This window comes from Phocoena sinus, chromosome 1 (assembly GCF_008692025.1).
Source record: "Phocoena sinus isolate mPhoSin1 chromosome 1, mPhoSin1.pri, whole genome shotgun sequence".
In the NCBI taxonomy this organism is placed as follows: domain Eukaryota; kingdom Metazoa; phylum Chordata; class Mammalia; order Artiodactyla; family Phocoenidae; genus Phocoena; species Phocoena sinus.
Window position 1 is genome coordinate 84,781,860 of NC_045763.1, and position 21,026 is coordinate 84,802,885.

At 40.5% G+C, this 21,026-nt stretch overlaps 1 protein-coding gene across 10 annotated transcripts in view; it reads right to left on the reverse strand.

The window, feature by feature from the left end:
- Positions 1-21,026, reverse strand: part of ALG14 (ALG14 UDP-N-acetylglucosaminyltransferase subunit) — a 126,603-nt gene that overhangs the window by 43,738 nt on the left and 61,839 nt on the right. The window contains exon 5 of one of the 10 annotated variants that reach the window (XM_032612843.1): positions 3,687-4,103. The exons of 8 other annotated variants lie outside the window; for them this stretch is intronic. In XM_032612843.1, the coding sequence (XP_032468734.1) occupies positions 3,960-4,103 (144 nt within the window). In that variant the 3' untranslated portion in view covers positions 3,687-3,959. Of the gene's footprint in view, positions 1-3,686; positions 4,104-9,491; positions 9,545-21,026 lie in introns of those variants that run through there. One more of the 10 variants, XM_032613093.1, reaches the window with a different exon arrangement.

Here is a 21,026-nt window from a genome sequence, read left to right on the forward strand (position 1 = left end):
TTTGTTGCGTTTGGGCTGAGTTACAGGGGTGGAAGTTACGTAGATGTAGACACACAGACAGCAGACTCCAATGTCCCCTCCACCAACTCTGGGATGCCCACCTGTAGTCTGAATGCATGTTAGCAAGATCCTACGAGACCCAGGGCTCCACACAGTTTGGCCATTCCAGGTATGTTTATGGCTCCTCCAACTGTAAGTGCAGAGTAGGCAAAAGAGCTCAGAGGTTGTCGGTGCCCACACTGGGGTGACATTTGATTTTCTTGCCCTGATGATCCATCATAAAAGATATATAGATAAAATTAAAACTTAAAAAAATTTTTTTCTCTGAATGGTTAAGCTGTACCTACTTTGCATCATCGTTATAGATCAACGTCAGGCCAGCCAAACATTGTTTTCCTAACCTTCCTGGCTGATTCTACTTTCAGTTGAGGAAACTGAATCTTTTAGTTTTCCTGTTCTCTGGGCCAAATGGTCAAGGTGACGACTTCCTGACTTCTTGGTCTTTTTGTGTTTTCACTGTATTTTCAACACTCTGAAATGTGTTCACGGAGGTCTTTGAATCCTAGTAATCCAGTACTCTTTCCTTTTGTTTTCCCCACACCGTATACTCAGCAGCTCTTGCAGAAGCCCTGATTGCTAACGCTAGATGCAGTCTCAGGAGTCACTTAGTTGAATCCTTGCCCTTTAGCTTGAGAAGGAAGGCAGAGACCTTGACATTCACAGGGCACATACTACTTGCCAGGCCCAGAGCGTAAGTGTGGCATTCTGCGTAATGAGCCTTTTCTTAAACCTTACAACAGCCCTTTGAGGTGGATGTCTTTATCCTCATTTTTTAGATGAGGAGACTCAAGACCAGAGCAATTAAGTGACGTATGAAAGATCACACAGCTGAAACTCAGACCAGCTTTAGAAAACAAGCCTGGGGCTCTCCTGTCCCCCATCCTGGTCCTGCACCTGTCAGTCAGGACAAGCATTAGTTGGAAGTGGGTTGAAGGCAAGGTAGGCTCCAGGGCAGATGTGACACAGGGAGTTTAATTGAAGGCAAAATTCTGGCAATTGTTATTAATATTTTATAGCTTTAATAAAGAAATTAGTGGCAGACTGTAACATGCCATTGGACTAAGATGGATTATGAAAGCTTTTCAGCAGATAAAATGGGGGCAAATGGTTAACATTTTCAAAAGAAAAGGGAGTATCCTTTCAAAACAGGAAGAACTGGCTCGGATTCAAAGCAATTATGTAACTCCTGACTTCTGTCAAGGCCCTCTCTTAGGCAGATAAGTGATATTTTATTCGTGATCCTTCCCTAATTTTTTTTTTTACATCTGCCTATGAATAAAATTGCTATCTTGCTGAACTGAAAACTAGTCAGCAGTTTTCCTTAGATAATTTCTTTATGTACAGATTATGTTTGCAGTATTAAAAAAGGCTTACAAATTTTTTTTATAGAGGAGTATCTAATTCCTTAATTCTAAACCAAAAGGATACATAAAAACACTTGTTTGTGAGTTTCTGGTTGTGTGTGTAGAAAAGAGAGGTAGACATAGATGCTCAAAGACAGACAATGAAATGGGAGGCAAGAAGACAGAATTCAACAGAGTGAGATGCATTAAGGAGCTGTACCTCGTTGTGGTTAAAGAACATGGTACTCTGGAGCCGAGCTTGGATTCCACACCTAGAATGAACGGACAGGGTTCTCCATAGAACATGTGCTTCACTCTGTGCATTCAGGCATTCACAAGGTGTTTCCCTTTCATCGTCCACCACACATTTATCAAGATCTTAGCATTGGTGCACCTGACTCCATTGGTAACTTGCAGAAGTAGAATGACACTTCTTGTCAAAATCAGGGTGTCTCTTGGAGGTTTTTATTGCCTTCAAGCTTAGCTGAGTTTTGCTAGGGGTGTTTGGCTGTACTAACGACTCTCTCTTATTATACTCTTAGAAGACAGGAGCATTGATAGGAACTGAGAGAAGTGGTAGGTTTGTCCCAGTTCTATTCAGAGAGGACCCCTTTAAACCAGCAGGTAGAGAAGTGACTCCATGTTAGTATTTTGCAGGCCTTCACATCCCATTCACCCAGGGATACTTGTCCAAAATGCAGATTCTTGGGGGAGGGAAGGGGATGGACTGGGAATCTGGGATTGGTAGTTGCAAACTATTACATTTAGAATGGATAAACAACAAGGTCCTACTGTATAGCATAGGGAACTATATGTAATCTCCTGGGATAAACCATAATGGAAAAGAATATTTTAAAAATGAAGGTATATATGTGCAAAACGAAGTCACTTTGTTGTAGAGCAGAGATGGGCACAACACTGTGAATCAACTATACTTCAATTTAAAATAAATAAATACATAAATAAATAAAAATGCAGATTCCAAATCAGAATCTCTGGGTCTGGGGCCCAGGAATATGCATTTTAAACAAACTGCCAGGTGTTTCGGTACAAATTAGCACTTGGAAACCTCTGCCCACCACTACAGGAAGGGGGCTGGCACTCTTCATAAGTGGTGCCTTGTCTACCTTCCTGCAAAGGGGTCTGTGTGTGCTGAGGGAGAAAGCAGCGGCGGAGGAAACGTGGGGACTGGTAAGCCATCAAAGGCCATTCTCTCTCTCATCCTGCTCAAAACCACTGCGGGGACAAGCAGCCCAGCTGAACTCATCTGGAAGAGCTTTTCAGTGAGCCTGAGGTTCCTAATAGCAGTGAGAACTGCCAGGAATTGAGGAGCTCCACCATGACGCCCCTCCTTCCCTCTGTTGTCTAGATCTAGAGACTACCTCTTAGAGAGCCAGCATCCCTGGGAGGAGTCCTATCTTAAAGACTAGAAGTTAGCTCCTTAATTATCTGTTAATTCTTTAAAAATGATTAGTTGACAACATTGCGAGAATAAGGACAGGTTACAGGGAAGGAAGGCACCTGAAGGACAGCAGAAAGGGACATTAGTAGGGAGGTGGCAAGGCGGCATATCCTCTGCCACTCAAAGTCACCCTAGCTGTCAAGGTGCCCCATCCCACTGGTGCTGAAGGAGCATCTCTGCAGACGTGGAGAATGGTTTGCTCACGCTTCTCTGCATCACAGTCTGGGTCTTTGGGGAGGGGAGGGCTGGACAAGCAGGGCCTCAGTGGTGGGGCTCAGTCTGTCAGTAGCACCAGAGTGAGTCCTCTATCACAGTCATCTTAAGGGCAGGGCAACAGGTTTGTACCGCGGGCCTCTCACTGTTGTGGCCTCTCTCGTTGGGGAGCACAGGCTCCGGACGCGCAGGCTCAGTGGCCATGGCTCACGGGCCCAGCCGCTCCGCGGCATGTGGGATCTTCCCGGACCGGGGCACGAACCCATGTCCCGTGCATCGGCAGGCGGACACTCAACCACTGCGCCACCAGGGAAGCCCAGGGCAACAGGTTTTAATCCAGCAGGTGATCTGGGAAACATCTTGCTTGACCAAAAGCCAAATTTTGTTAAGAAGAGATTCTTAACCACTATGGAGAGAATACCAAACCTGCAGGTTTTCTAATTCAAATGTGGAGCACCGCCCCCCCCCTTTTCTTGAAACAAGCTTCTGTCTTATGGTAAACAAGATGGGGTATCTGAGTCATTGACAGTCCAGGGAAAGGACAGTGATGAGAGGATGGACCCTGGAGCCAAACCACCGGGGAGTGAATCCGGGCTCCACTGCTTCCTACCTGTGTGACCTTGGGCTAGTTATTTCACCTCTCTGTGCCTCAGTTCCCTCATCTGTAAAATGAGGATTCAAGTAGTGCTTTCCACATAGCATTATGGTGAGGATTAAGTGAAACAGAGCTTGACAAGCACTTAGAACTCAGCAAGTCCCTTATGCGTATTTGCTGCTATTATTTTTCTTAGTCTCTCTGCCTAAGGCTGCTTCAGGACAAAGACCAAAAGAGGGGTCTTAGAGTTGAAGGGGGAACAGAATCCTTGTGTCATCTGTATGGCTCATGTTCTTTCAAGATCAACAGTGGCTCTTTTGACTGAACTGCAGTCTTCTCTCCTCCCACAAATCCTGCCGAGGGCACTGCTGGGCCACAGTCCAAGCATCTTCTGTTGGGGCAGCAGGTTCTCAGGTCCTCTTTTAAGAGCCTTTTAAGGGAAAAGGAGGTGGGATGGCGGATGAATCAACCCCCTATTTTGTACAGTTCAGCTAACAGGGCAAATAATGTACACCGAATTATTACTGGTAGGGCTTCCCAGGGCAAGACTGAAAATAAAATTGTTAGAGGGACAGTCCATTCAGGGTATAAAATGGAATTATCTTCACCAGGATTAAATCACACTTCCTGACTGTGACAGAGCGTTTCCACGGAGAGTAAGCGCCGTGCAGCCCTTAATGCCACTCGTTCATTGTTGCTCATGACTCCTACCCCCACTGGCTGTCTAACACCATTCAGCCTCCCCCGCCTGACCCACTGCGGTTTGAGTCTTTGAAACAGAGAGCTGGGTGCGGAAACAAGACTAGGCTCCCTCTGGTCCGGGGAAATGTTGGCAATGGGAATGCTGGAGGGGAACTGGAGCCAGACACTCACACATGTTACAGATGCTAACTTTAAATTTGATGTTAATTATAATCAAGTATGTTTAAAATCCATGTTGTAATTCTAATAACTACCACTAACCCATCATTCTGCGTGGTCTCATCTGTATGACCCTATTAGGAAATTTATTCATAAATTCAATAGTTATGTCCCGGGACTTCCCTGGTGGCGCAGTGGTTGGAAATCCGGCCTGCCAGTGCAGGAGACACAGGTTCGAGCCTGGTCTGGGAAGATCCCACATGCCGTGGAGCAACTAAGCCCGGGTGCCACAACTACTGAGCCTGTGCTCTAGAGCCCATGAGCCACAACTACTGAAGCCCGCACGCCTAGAGCCCATGCTCCGCGACAAAGACAAGCCTCTGCAATGAGAAGCCCGCGCACTGCAATAAATAAGTAAATAAATAAATAAGCTCACAACTCAGCCAATGAAAAGCCACTATTCTTCCAACTCCTCCGATGGACTCTGTTTACTATCGCCCTTCCAGCTTCCTTTCCCCCTCTTCAAAAGAGTTCCCCTCTCCTTGTGGCCTGGCAGCAGGGATCTGCACATAGTTGACCATGGTTGCAGACCGTCAGATTGCAACTCTTTGCTGATCCCAAGTAAACTCATTTTTGCTGGAGAAGTAACTGGCAGTCTGTTTACGGTCAACAGGTATTATAATGATGCTTGGCATTTTTCTCAGCACATGGGCCTGGGAAGCTGAGTAAGCAATCAGGGAGCCCACAATCTGGAAATGTGGCACTGCATTCAGCCCGTCAAGCACTTTGCACAAAACCGGCTCACGACAAAAACCTTAGGGGAGCTGGCAGGAATTGCTGATTCACGGCTGGGTCTCTCTAGTTGTGGTCAGTTTAACATAACAAAATACCTCAGGAAAAACAATGGTTTTAAACATTGCCTCTACAAATATTGAACAAAACCCTTTTATAGTATGTCATTAGTTATAATTCCCCGCTCCAATACTGAGTCTTTAAAAACTAGGAAATGGCGGGAAAAACTTTAGTCTTTAAACAGATAGAGAAAATAGTTTTCCACTGTTTTATGTAATCACTTACAAAACTAAAATATATGTTCACCATGGATATGCCCAGTACTGCTCTGTTATGAGAGACACAGAGTGCTATGTCCAATTAATACAAACGATGGATATAAAAGGGTGAGAGAAGAACATCATGGACTGTTCTAAAGCCATAAAGTCTTCTCCTTTCCTTCCCCTTCCACCTAGCAAAAGTATTCACTGATCTTTTCTTGTTTACTGTTTTCAGACCCTTGTTTTAAAACTGAAAAGTTCTATAACATCCTATAAAAACATACTACAAGGAGAGAACCTGTCCCAGGGATTGAATTCTCTCTATCCCACGCAATAAAAGAATGCAATGAAAAAAACCCAAAGAAAATATAGTTCACAATACAAAAAACATCTAGCTTAGTATCCACCTAAGTACTTTTGTTAGACCTGTTTTTTTGGAAAAACTGAAATAAGGCTTCATGTGCCTTATCGTGTGAATGGTTGACATAACTATGCACGAGGCAGGAGAATCTGCAACATCGTGGCACTCTTGACAGTGGCCCCCCAAAGCCCCCAACACTTTGGCTTATTTCTTCTTCTGCCTTCCTTTTTCCTCCTCTCTCTTTCCCGTTAGTGGAAGGCAAATCTGTTATGCCATACCCTGCAGCTTTAACCTGCCAGAGGGCTCCTTTTCTGCTCTCTCCTGGGGGACTGGTCCAGCCCCTCTTACTGGCCAAGTTAATCTCTTTTGGCTCTGACTCTCTCAGGCTGGATTCCCCATGTTAACCCTCTGATCCTGCTGGGGAAGGGCCTCTGGCAGCACTGCCATTTGAATTCTTATTATTTTAACTTTAGAAAACAGCCCTCTTACCAGATACATTTCTCTCTTTCCCCCTTCTCACCCAAACCCTGCCAATTCTACTCCTAAAGCCTCTTAAATCTGGGCGCTGCTGTTGATCTCCACTACTTGGTGTGGGCCAACTCTCCTCTCACCTGGTTCACCTCCTCCCTGCTTTGCATGCCCCGCCCTCTCCTCCGTTTCACTCTCGTAGTGCTGCTACATGGCTTTCTCCTAAAACACAAATCTGACCCCGTTAGCATTTATCATCAGTGGCTTCCTGCTGCCCTCAAAATAAAGTCCAAATACCCTGAATTAAAAATTATTCCCGGGGCTTCCCTGGTGGCACAGTGGTTGAGAGTCCGCCTGCCGATGCAGGGGACACGGGTTCATGCCCCGGTCCGGGAGGATCCCACATGCCGCGGAGTGGCTGGGCCTGTGAGCCATGGCCGCTGAGCCTGTGCGTCCGGAGCCTGTGCTCCGCAACGGGAGAGGCCACTACAGTGAGAGGCCGGCGTACCGCAAAAAAAAAAAAAAAAGTTTTTTCCTAAAACTCACTATCTGTACTGTTTTCCTTCACCATTGTGGTTTCAAGGCTCACCTGCAGCATTTTCTATGGTAATAGAGAAACTCATGAATATCGTTTAAGTTAATATAATAATAATAAAAAATGTGAGGAATCAAGACATACATTTCTCATGTCATAATATACCTGTTTGTAGCCATGTATTGTACTTTGGTGACCCTTTAGGAACAACTAGTTTTGTAGTTCTAAAGTAGACTTAATTATCCAAAATGCTTGCTTTGTCCAAATTAATGAGTTGTGTAACACATATGCCAGGGTTAGAAAAGATCTGGCCAGTGTGCTTACTGGAAATCAAAAGCTTTAGGACCAGTATTCCTTCCCATTTTTTTTTTTTTTTAAGCAGTAGTGAGGAGGGGAAAAATGACCAAACCGGGGTTCAAAAAGAGAAGATAGAGGGCAACAAAGACATATCAAGCCACTGAATGACTAATTCTACTTTAGGCTGGTCCTGGTCAAAGAATGACAGCTAACAGGTACTCATATTCTTTGTGAACAGTATCTCATTTCATCTTAGTCTCCAGAGCCACAATAAGAGATGGGTAAGATTATTCATATTTTATAGGTGAGGAAATAGACCGGCAATATTTATTTTGTCTCCTATGGTAATCGCTGGTTAAGTATACCACTTAGAGTTTTAAGGGCAAATACTCAACCTTCCTGTTTCCCTGGAAGGAAGGGAGTTTCCAGGTCCCAGGAAGGAGGAGTGAAGTTTCTGCTCGGTCTTCTCACTCAGCCCTTCCCTGGGGGGAGGAGTGGCCTACCCATCAGTGACTAGGTTAGGAGAACAGCTGAGGATGCACAGCTCAGCCAGGCCCCCTGGGCTTTTTTCACTCTCTTCTTTTCAGCTTGTCTGTCTTCAACATCTGTCCTCTATACCTGGCTTGCGCGCTAAGTAGAGAGGAGGGCCTGTGGCCTAATTTAGCAGAGACGGAAACCCATGGTGGCTGCATATATTAGCCACATCGTCCAATCTGGCTTTCATCAGTTGATAAAGCTAATATTTTGATTTCTACTGTCTTATTTCTCAATTGGTTGAGAACATAAGAGAGGAAGACAGAGGGCTATTAATTGGCTCCCTAAAAGCCAAATACAGGCACATAAAAGGCACTCAATAAATATCTGTTAAATGAATGAATGAATTTGTCCAAGGCCACAAAGCTAATAAACCACAGAGACTTGAATCTATGTCTGACAGAAGAGCCCATGGTTTTCTAAAATTCCCACTTCCGTGCTTCTTGTAGAGTGTTCTATTTCCAGGCTTCAATTCATGCCTCAGCATGGCTGCCAGGAAACTGGAAGCAAAGGCTGGTGTAGGCATTAACTACCTTAAAAACACATGTCTGCCTAAGAACTTAGCTGATAATCTGTCTACAGCAGTGACTAGGGACGAGTTCAGCCTGTCTGCCTGTTGTCCGCTGTACTGACTGAGCCCTCAGGTACATGAAGAGGGACCTGGAGGATGACAGAAGCAGTGCAGGTGGCACCAGCAGTGCATGTAACAGACCAGGGAGGAGAAAGGCAGGCAGCCAAGCATGAAGCAGGGTGTGCACAAAAGGGGCAGGGCAAGGGCCTGGGGACCAAGGGGAGAATGAGGCCCAGAGGGATTTCAGGGAATGGAGGATGGGAAGGAGGCAGGGGAAGGAAGAATGAACAGAAAAATCCCAGGAGAACAAAAGGCCATAGAGACAGGAAATAAAAGTATGTCCAAACAAAGAGCATAAAGTGGAGGCAGATAAAAGAACAAGAGTAAATCACCAGCTATGAAAACAGCCACAAACTGATTTTCCATTTCATGTCAAGATGATGAAAAGTGAGGGCTGTCCTGTGTGCCAGCAGCCTTCAGGAACTAAGAAATAAAACACCCAGGTTGAAAATAGTTTGGGGAGCCAGAGGATGACAAGATTCCTCCTGCAGGCAAAAGTGAAATTAAAGGAATGACCCCATCTTCTACCCCTTTTCCCCACCGATCCCCCTCCAGTCACAAAAGAGGGAGGAGCTGCTTGGCGGGCAACCACGTATGACCTCAGCGGGGACCCTGTTCTGACTGAGCTAATATAGTTGCTTTTTAAGAGAATCTGGTAGAACTCAGGATTGTGTGTTCACAAACACCATATAAAAAACAGGGTCATCGCTGCCTTCCAAGCAGTTTTTTTCAGTCTGTTTAAAGGCTGGCCTTCGTCTTTTTTTCCCCTCACTAGAGCAGCACACAAAGAATTCTCTGACACACTGCACCCACTGCAGACGAAAGTGCTTAAGTGTGAGTGAAAGCAACAATGTTTAGAGTGACATTTACTAGCTGCAAACAGTGAAATCAGAGAGCTCCAGTTCATGGAGATTAAATGTCAGGCTTGAAAACATTTAGCAGAGTATTAGCTATGGAAGTTTTTAAAATTTAGGATTTGGTTTTACACTGCAAACAGCACTTAAAAGTTTTTAAAGCAAACAACTGAGTCATAAGCTGAATAAGAATATATATTTTGTACTGAAGATGGGACAAGTGTAGGACAGTCACAGAGTTTGGCTCAACAATGCCAGAGGTGCTCGCTGATCTTCACCTGTTCAGATGAATAAGAGAAAAGTGACAATCCCCACACTTCATGTTTTGCAAAATGCAAGTCAAAATCCAGAAAACAGGAGTTTATAGGCACATAATTTTCCACACTGGGCATGGACTTTACAAGCCCAAGCGTTTTTACATTACTGTTTCAGAATGAATGCTTTTTAATGAACCTATAAAAAGTCAGAGCAGAAAACAGATCCCCTTTTTCTTTTAAGAATATTTTCCATGGATAAATTTATGCATGATAAAATTGGCTATACGTGCCAAATATAACATCCGTTTGAACACGACTAAACAATAAAATCTCCAAATCTGACAATATCAGCAGTCCGTCCTTCCTTCATTCAAAAGAGCTGGTAAAGCACCCTCTCTATTTTGCTTCTTATGAGGTACTGGACAGATACAAAGCCAATGAAAATGATTAACATTTCAAGCTTTGTTCTGAACACTTTATAAGCAGTATATTATCCCCATTTTACAGATAAGAAAACTGGGGCTTCCAGAGGTTAAGGACTTTGCCCAAGACCGTAGGATCGCCAAGTCATGTAGGATTCAAACTCTAGCCATTGACTCCAAAGCCTGAGCAATTAACTTCTATTCAAGGAACTCTCAGTCTGGCAGAAAGCACAGGCACGTGAACAAATAAAGGTTAACGCAAGAGTATGACACAACAAAGATATGAACAGAGACGCAGAGTGAGTAATTCTGTCTCAGGTCTGGGACCCAAGGAGGAGACATTTAAGCTGGGTCTTGATGTATGAGGAGGAGTTTTTCAAGGTGAAAAAGGTAACAGTTTCTCTAGGCATAGGGAACTACACTACCCAAACATGGAGGGCTTGGCATGTCGATGGAATGTTCAGAGTTCATGGTATATTTGAAGGGGGGCGACCATGGAGGCCAGCAAACAAGGATATTATAATAGTCTGGATGAAGATATAAAGGAAGGTTGGAGTAGGAGAAACAGAGGATGCCGTTGTTTGGACAGCAGAAGTGATGGCCTGTGACCCACTGGATGTGCACAGTGAGGGAGATGAATCCATAGTTTCTAGCTTTTTAAGACTACTGTAAAGACTGAGAATAAAGGAAGTAAGACAGATTGAGGAGCGGGTTAGAGAAGAGGAAGATGATACCTTGTTTAGTTTTAGAAAAGCTGAGTTACAGATACTTGAGGGATATCTGGGCATCTCTACTACGCTCTCTACTTTAATAAACACTGAGAGTCTCTTGTACCAAGTACTAAGGAAGTTAAAAGAGAACAAAACTGGGTCTTGCCTTTTCAGAGTTCATGTACTGTACAGTCTGGCTCTCAGTGGTGGTAATGTATTAGGGGACTAACAAGATCATTTCTGGTTGTTACAGTTGACTGAGGGGTGCTACTTGCACTTAGTGGACAGGTGCCAGTGATACAGATATTCTGCAATATTTAGTCTGCTTCATACAACAAAGCACTATCCTGTATCTCACTGGTCATCCCTATGGGTGATAATCCATTTACAATTATCTGAGCTTAGAACCTAATTCTGTTTGACAAAGAAAAACAAAAATTGTTTTGCCTGCTTTATATATACACTGAATTTTTCCGAACAGAACTACCATGGAAACTGAAGGAACACTGTTGTACTTTGTTTTGTTTGGCCTGTTACCAAGAGTGTTCACTACTTAAGAAAATTACGTCAGGAGTTGGGGGAGATGAAAAAGTTCTGGAGATGGAAGGTGGTGACAGTTACACAACTATGTGAATGTACTTAATGCCATAGAACTTAAAAATGATGAAAATGATATACTTTATGTTACATATATTAAAATAAAATAACTTACAAATTGAAAAAAATTAAAGAGAAAAATAAAAAGCATATTACATCATGGGCAGCAAACCTACTCATAGTTTTTGAAAAGTTACCCATGCAATGTGCCTATACCAGTCTGCATTGTAACTGCCTTAATTGTGCTACTTCCACATTCCAAATATCTACTTTACTGTGTCTCCTGGTGTGGTCATACCTGGAGATACTGTAAAACATGTAATTTGATTACAAATTACTTTCTTTTTCTTTCTACCTTTAATTGCAACTAGGGCATTATATTGTATTTTTGAAATTATGTGCTGCGTAGGTGGGTGATATTAACTATGAATTTCATTTCAGGATAGGGAAGGGTGTGTTATATTTGTTATAAAAAGAATACATTAGTTTGAAAGGGTTGAGAATCACTAGTGAGAGAGACATATATAAACTGAACTAAAGTACAAGGAAAACCATGGCAGCACCTCAGAGAGCTAAAAGTACAAAGGAAGAACAGGGGAAGAAATATAACTGGCCATGTAGGGTCTGGGAAGGCCCATGGAGTAGGTATGATGTGAGCAGGTGCTGACTGACGTCCTCTGTTAGAATAATTCCAGAGATATGGGGCTTGGTATCTGCCTCCAATGATGTCCATTCCTTCTGCCATGGCGTTGATTTTTATCCAGTTCTTTTCGATGTTCTTCCTGTATCTCCCCCTCAGTGGCCCTCGTCCTGGAAGGCTCCAGTGGGCAGAGCATGATGAATCCCTAGCCTACGCAGCATCTCTGCCAGAATCTGAAAACTGTGGTCTCTGTAATACTCTCTGGTTAATCTTCTCTTCTTTTGGCTAAATCTCCCTGCTTCCTCCAACTGTTTCTCATATAACTTGGTTTCATGTTCCCTTACTATCTGGGTCATTTTCCTCTGAACATGTTCCAATCTGTCAGTGGCCCTTTAAAAGTGTGGTGCCTAGAACTGTATGCGGTTTCCAGCGCTGAAATATATAACTGTATTTCCTAATATCCCCCCAAAAGGGGAAAATGTTACTGCTCCGAACAGTGAGGTCAGGATGGGGGAGGGAACAGGGGAGATCTGTCTTAATCATCTTTGTATTTCCAGTATTGAAAATTTTTCCTTTTTTGTTTAAACAAGTTAAATCTGAATTTTTAATAGTCGCAAATAGAGTTCTGATCTCAAAGAGCTTTCTTTTTCTTCCCAGTTTGTTTTTGTTTTGAGGATACAATGAAAATGTGGGTTTGGCTAATAAACACTAACAATTATTTTTATTTGCCAATAGCATCTGTTTACCGTCATCTTATAGTCATTTCTTGTCTGCCAATGTCCCAGGTCAATCTAACCAAGACTGGCAAGTGTGCCACCCTTTCCAGGGCTTGACCTGTAAACTGGAATTAGTATTTCTGCATTAAGCATGGACCTGGTGTGTGTGGAAAGCCCCTGCATTCCTGTGTGTCTAGTGAACGTCAGCTTGAGCCCCATCATGCATAATTCCATCTAGGCTCTTGATTTTTCATCCCATTTTGGTCTGAGACTGAAACCTTGCAATAACTTGACTGGCTCTTACCAACATTCTGTCCCCTCGGACTGAAACAGTACCAGCTCAGCTCTTCATTCTAGATGCTAACGACTCTTGAATCACAGTGACACCATCCACTGGTCTGAATCTTTGGAAGCTACAGCAGAACTCTGCAGAAGAACATCACTCTGACATAAATGCCAGCTTGCTATCCACCCTGAATGCAAAGACTTCAACTAGCTGACCAACAAACGGGGACAGGTTAGCCTCAGAAGTTTAAGCACTTTATGTCACATCTGCTGGCTGCCCAAGTCCCAATACACTTTTGCTGCTGAAAAGACCAGCTCAAAGGTAAACTATGTGAGAGCTGGGTTATTTGTCTGTTTTGTTAGTTAACGTACCCCAAGCCCTCGGAACAGTGTTTAGCATATAACAGCTGCTCGACAGATATTTGTTGAATGAATTAATGAAATGACCTGTTATGGCAGATATCTATCTTTGTTTTGCCCAGTATTCTCTTCTTTTGAGAACTGCTTCTTGATCGTGTTGCCAATCATGAGACTGAACAAGCTAGCAAATGGTGTTATGAGTCTGGGGCTTATTAGTCTACATATGTCCCTAGCCCCTAGATTCCCTACAATTCAAGCAGGTATCTGCACTCCTTCTTACTTCTGGAGAATCCGAGGCACAATGTCAGGAGGTTTGATGAATGTGAGTTGTACATTTTGCCGTTAGATCATTCAGAGGCTAAACTTTATGTGAATGTCAATCACAAAACCCAAGACAGACAACAGGATAAAATGAATCTCTAAGATTATGCTTCTAATATCATTGATCTTCATAACTAATCAAATACTAGTGTCATAATTTATCTTATTCACATTCAAATAAATTTGAGATGAAACTTTTTCAAACTTCTAATGACGGATGAAATACAGTTTTTATAATGTCAGCTTTACCATGATAATGCTATTTAAGGTTTCTCAGAAAAAATTAATCTGTGAAATATGGAAAAAATATATATTGGATTAAAATGATCCAATAAGTGGGGGGTGGGAAGGAGAGCGATAGTTGGATAAGGCTTTTTAAAAATTGTGGTAAAATACACATAACAAAATTTACCCTTTTAACCATTTTTAAGTGTACAATTCAGCATCATTAAGAACATTTATAATGTGTGCAACCATCACAACTAACCATCTCTAGAAACTTTTCATCATACCAGACAGAAACTCTGTACCCAATAAATAATAACTCCCCACTATCCCCTCCTCCCAGATCCTGGTAATCTCTATTCTACTCTTTATGGATTTGCCTATTCTAGGTACATCATATAACTGGAATTAAACAATATTTGTCTTTTTTTTTTTTTTGGTCTGGCTTATTTCATTTAGCATAATGTTTTCAAGTATAGATGTTATAGCATGTATCAGAATTTCATTCCTTTTTATGGCTGAATAATACTCCATTGTATGTATATACCACATTGTGTTATCTATTCATCTGTTGATGGACACTAGGGTTGTTTTCCCCTTTTGGCTAGTGTGCTATGAGCACTGGTGTACAAGTATCTGTTTGAGTCCCTGATTTCAATCATTTTGGGTAAACCTAGGAGTGAAATTGGTGGATCATATGGTAATTCTATGTTTACCTTTCTGAGGAACCTACACAAGGGTTTTAAAGATAACTTATAAAATTTAAAAACATATTAATTTAGGAACTATATTCTGCAATAAGAAAGTTATTCCTCACCTGATACTTCACATATCATTACTGGAGACAGAAAGACTGCTGTAGTAAATAGAACAGAGGATACATCTTTTCCTTGTAGTGAAGGAGGAGTTTCCAAATAACTATAGATCCCTAAGAAGGTAATATGTGACAATAATTGCAACTTACTAAAATGTAAACACCAGGATTTTCACAAAAACGAAATATAGTCTTCTTTAGAAAACTCAAACTTTCATTCAGAAATAAAGAAAGAATGAATCCCACTATGTAATCATACAACTGTAGTCTCTGTATGCAAAATAATTGATCAGTTTGCTTCTAAAGTGTAAAGGTTATGAAAGACTAGGAAAGACTGGAGAAATGTCAGAGACTAGAAGAGACGACAGAGACCTGGTAAGTAACCAGGATTGGAATCTCGGATTGGATCTTGAACAGCAAAAGTATGATGACAGAAAAACTCGCGAAATCCAATAAAGGCTGTAATTTAGTTAATAGCTATTATACCAGTGTTAATATCTTGGTGTTGATAACTGTACTATAGTTATGTAAGATATTAATTCCAGTGAAAGCTGGATGAATGATATACAGGAATTCTCTACTATTTTTGCAACTTTTGTGTAAGTTTAAAATGATTGCAAAATAAAAAGCATTCCATATTTTAAAGAAATTATACCATTTCTCTACAATCTCTTTCAGAGGATAGAACTGGAGGGAATACTCCCTAACTCATTCCACGAGGCCAGAATTTCCCAGAATTTTTGGCCACAACCAAAGACTTTACAAGAAAACTATAGACCAATATCTCTCACGAACACAGATGCAAAAATTCTCAACAAAATATTAGCAAATTGAATCCAACAGTGTTTGAAAATAATTATACACCACAATCAAGTGGCATTTATTCCATGTATGCAAGTCTGGTTCGACATTTGAAAATCAGTTCATGTAATCTATCACAACAACAGGCTAAAGAAGAAAAGTCACATGATCATATTAATGGATGGAGAAAAGAAGCATCTGATAAAATCCAAATCCATTCATGATTTAAAAAAACTCTTAGTAAACTAGGAATAGAGGGGGAACTTCGTCAGTTTGATAAAAAATATCTAAAAAAACCCTACAGTTAACATTATACTTAATGGTGAGAAACTAGGAGCTTTTCCACTAAGATCAGGAACAAGGCAGGGATGTCCCCTTTCATCACTCCTTTTCAACATCATACTATAAAGTCCTAGCTAATGTAACGGGATAAGAAAAGGAAATAAAAGGTGTACTAATTGGGAAGGAAGAAATAAAACTGTCTTTGTTGGCAGATGGCATGATCTGAAAGAGCTGACCAAAAAATTCCTAGAACTAATAAGTGATTATAGCGAGGTTAATAGGATATAAGGTTGATACACAAAAGCCAATCACTTTTCTATTGGACAATTGGAATTTTAAATTAAAAACACATAACCATTTACAATAGCGCCCCAATCAATGAAATACTTAGATATAAATCTAACAAAATATGTATAAGATCTATAGGAGGAAAACTATAAAACTCTGAAAAACAGAATCAAAGGAGAATGAAATATATATTCCATGTTCTTCCCAATTTGATCTATAGGTTCAATACAATCTTAGTCAAATTCCCAATAAATTCTCAATATTTTGTGGATATCAATAAACTAATTTTGAAGTTTACATGGAGAGGCAAAAGACACAGAACAGACAACATAATACTGAAGAAGAACAAAGTCAGTGGACTGACACTACCTGACTTCAGTAAGTACGTACTGACTTTGTACTTACAATAAAGCTATAGTATCAAGACAGTGTGGTATTGGTGAAAGAATAGACAAGTATGTCAAAAGAACAGAACAGAGAGCCAGAAATAAAGCCACATAAATACTGATATTTGACAACAGAGTGAAGGCAACACAATGGAACAATGATAGTCTTTTCAACAAATGATGCTGGAACAACTGGACATCTACATGCAAAAAAAAAAAAAAAAAAAAAAGGAGAGAATCGAGACACAGATCTTACACCCCTCACAAAAACTAACTCAAAATGCATCATAGACCTAAACGTAAAACGCAAAACCATGAAATTCCTAGAACATAACACAGAAAATCTACATGACCTTTGGTTTGGCAATGACTTTTTAGATAAAATACCAAAGGCACAATCCATGAAAGAAACCACTGAAAAGTTGGACTTCATTAAAATAAAAAACTTCTATTCTTTAAAAGACATTATCAAGAAAATGAAGACAAGCCACAGACTGGGAAAAAATATTTGCAAAAGATATATCTGATAAAGGACTGTTATCCTAAATATACAAAGAACTTTTAAAACTCAACAATGAGAAAATGAATAAACCGACTAAGAAACGGGCCAAAGATCTTTACAGATACTTCATCAGAGAAGACATACAGATAGCAAATAAGCAGGTGAAAAGATGCTCCACATCATATGTCATTAGAGAAATGCAAATTAAAACAATGAGAGACCAGTACAAACCCATAAGAATGGCCAAAATCCAGAACGCTGACAACACCAAATGCTGATGAAGATGTGGAGCAACAGGGACTCTCATTCATTGTTGGTGGGAATGCAAAATGGTCCAGCCGCTTTGGAAGGCAGTTTGGCAGTTTCTCAGATAATTAAACATACTCTTACCATATGACCCAGTAATTGTGCTTCTTGGAATTTACCCAAGGGATTAAAAACTTATGTATACGCAAAAACCTGTACACAGATGTTTATAGCAGCTTTATTCACAACTGCCAAAACTTGAAAGCAACCAAGGTATCCTTCAGCAGGTGAATGGATAAACTGTGGTACAACCAGACAATGGAATATTATTCAGCACTGAAAAGAAATGAGTTATCAAGCCATGGAAAGACATGGAAGAACCTTAACTGCATATTACCACCTGAAAGAAGTCAACCTGAAAAGGCTACATACTGTATGATTGCAACTATATGACATTCTGGAAAAAGCAAAACTATAAAGATAGTAAAAAAAAAAAAAAAAATCAGTGATTGTCAGGAGTTGGGGCAGTGAGGAGTGAATAAGCAAAGCCCAGAGTATGTTTAAGGCAGTGAAACTACTCTGCATGATAATATGATGGCAGATACATGTCATTATATATTTGTAAAATATATAACGTGTAACACCAAGAGTGAACAATAATATAAATAGCAGGACTTTGGGTGATAATGAGGCGTCAATGTAGGTTCATCAATTGTAACAAACGTACCACTCTGGTGAGGGACGGTGATGACGGGGGAGGCTATGCATCTGTGGAGGCAGAGGGTACATGGGAAATCTCTGTGCCTTCTGCTGAATTTTGCTGTAAACCTAAAACTGCTCTAAAAACTAAAATCTACTTTAAAAAAAAAGTGAGAGAAAGAAACAACAAGCTACCGTATACTGATATTTCTATCAGCCTTGTGACTACTCATTTGTGTATTATGGATTTAGAAAATACCACAAGAATGAGTTAGTTCTTTTTGCCATTCCTAAGTTCTACAAAGAAAAGAAAGTTCTTATTGACTGGAAGGGAAAAAAATATCACCATATCATTCCATATTTAGTGAAAGGTTCTACAAATTTGGAAGAGAAAATTCCAACAGGGCCTAGCAGAAACATAAACAAGCAACATGCTTCATTATATAAACAAAGAAATTGAATAAAGTCAGAGGAATTGTTCTTATCATATACTTAGAATACTGTGTGGCCAGAGGGCCACACTGATCAGAAAGCCAACTCAGAAAAGAATGAGGCGTATAAAAAAATAAATAAAATTCAAAAACAAGAAAAGAATGAGGAATGGGGGTGCATCTAAATTAGCCTAGGGCTTCCCTGGTGGCGCAGTGGTTGAGAGTCCGCCTGCCGATGCAGGGGGACACGGGTTCGTGCCCTGGTCCGGGAGAATCCCACATGCTGCAGAGCGGCTAGGCCCGTGAGCCATGGCCACTGGGCCTGTGCGTCCGGAGCCTGTGCTCCGCAACGGGAGAGGCCACAGCGGTGAGAGGCCCACGTACTGCAAAAAATAAATAAATAAATAAATAAGCCTAGAAACCTAAAGATTCAAATTTCTTCCATATAAAACAGGATTAAGATTCTTTATTATTCCTTATTATTGAAATTCAAAAACTAAATTTGATCATCGTCTTGGTCTTCACTTCTAATGAGTAAAAGTGATAAAAAGTTTGGGGGAGAATGGATACATGTATATTTACGGCTGAGTCCCTTTGCTGTGCACCTGAAACTATCACAACATTGTTAATCGGCTATACTCCAATATAAACGAAAAAGTTAAAAAAAAAAGTGAATTTTAATTATTATTCCATCATATGAACTTCCATGTAAACGTGGTTTGGATCTTTTGGTGAATGTCATGGTAATCCAAAATCTCTAGTTTAGGGAAATACTATACCATCCAACTTGGTGAGAAGTATAGTTGGAATTAAACTTATATCAACTATTTTCCAGTTGTATTGTCTTATTAGAGAAAGCTACCAAGTTATTATAGTAGAGCCCAGTAAGATTTTGCTGCTCATTAAGTAATAATGAGTTCTCCACATTTGTTACTAAAAAAATACAAATGCCAGATTTGGTGGTCACCAAGGCTATGCTGACAGCGTTAGGGCAAGTTCTGAGGTACCTCTAATCAGGCAATCCTCTGCAGGTCAGTCACATACTACATCATCATACACTGGGTTTCCCCTTGAGAACATCTATACTCCAGGGCCAACAGGGCCTGTACCAAGCAGCCCTGCTTTGGTGGAATTTCCTAGTGTATCAAATCAGAATCAGTGAATCAAAGACTCAAAGCTGGAAGGAACCTTAAAGATCAAAAGTGACATCATAGGAAAAAGTACAATTTGGTAAGATATTGTCCAACTCTGTGTCTGCGCTGTTGATTAAACGAAAAAATAAAACAAAAAACAATCCAGGAGAATCTTTCCCTCTCATCAAAGATATTAGTTGCCATATATTTGTAATCATAGAATTGTCTCATTTTTCCAATACAGGATAAGTAACAGGCCATATTTGAACTTGACCAAAATCTATTGTTAATTTACAATTTATCCTAACCCTCTACTGCTTCTGATGGAAGTTTCCTGTGCATTATAATAAAAATACAGCAACCAGAACCTGGATGTTTACAGCGTTTTGCCAACAATTAAAACAAACAATCCACCAAAGCTGCAATGGCTCTGTAGACAAAAGAAATCAAACTACTTCAGAGTTCCAAAACTAATTTATTGGTCTAATGAGGACTAGACTCCAACTTGGATATTTTACTGTTTCTGGTCCCCAGTAAGATAAAAGGCTTCAGCATATATTTTTAGAATTATTTTTATTTTAATAGCATTGCCTTTAAATCACTTCTCCTTAAAAATAACAAAACAAAAAACCTTCCAGCATTTCTAACTTTATGATTCTCTAATTAAATTATGAAACTCGATTATGAAACAACAGTTTAGTTTACTTTACCAACTTTTATCATTTTGTGTTTAGAATCATTCTCAGAAATCCAAATTGGCTGATTACTGAACAAGTTCTAATTACTCCCCAGAGACTGTGGGAGCGGGGCTTTTAGCATTGTTCACTGTTTGGCTGGGAAACAGGCTTCCTCTTGTAGTGCCCGATCTGTTATTGATTTAAAAACTGACCTAAAGGGCTATTTGTTCTGGGTTCTTTGAAGTACATTTGCTGCTCCCGCCTTCTGGAACTATGCTGTCAGACATCCTGAAGCCTTATGCCATATTCTTCACTGTGTGGTTTGTGAACGACGGGATAATGGCTCATTAACGTGCTCTCACCACCAAAAGAGGGCCTGGGATTTAAAACACCTCCAAATAATCACACTGGTGTTTCTGTCTTGAACCTTGAGGCCGTCAGTTCAGTTCCCAGTTCACATGATCCCTCCTTCCTAATCCTGGACTTGGGGCAGTGCCTGCTTCCTAAATTATATACTCTTCTGAGCATGAATGCCACCCATTTCTCATGGTCACCTCTATCTTCCATGGTGCCCAGCTCAGGTCTCAGCTCACAGCAGTTATTCAATGTAAAATAATAACACCACTGTAAATAATTTATTTATTTACAGTTATTTATAGACAAATTACAATTATTTGTAAATTTATTTACAGATAATTTATTTGTAAATAAGTTTATAAAATAATAACAAATTCAGGAATAAATGACTTCAAAGGATAGAGATTCAGATTATAACCAGTAAAAAAAATCTTGCTCTGATATCTAGGTTTTATGATCCTAAGAAGTGGCATCAGAAAGCAATTCTGCATTGATAGTTTCAGGTCCTCTTAAAAAATAAAAAGTAATTCAACGAATAACATTTTCCTTAAGAATCAAGTGGGTATTTTGGCGGAATGACAGCAGAGGAAGACCTGAGTTCCTCAGGCTTA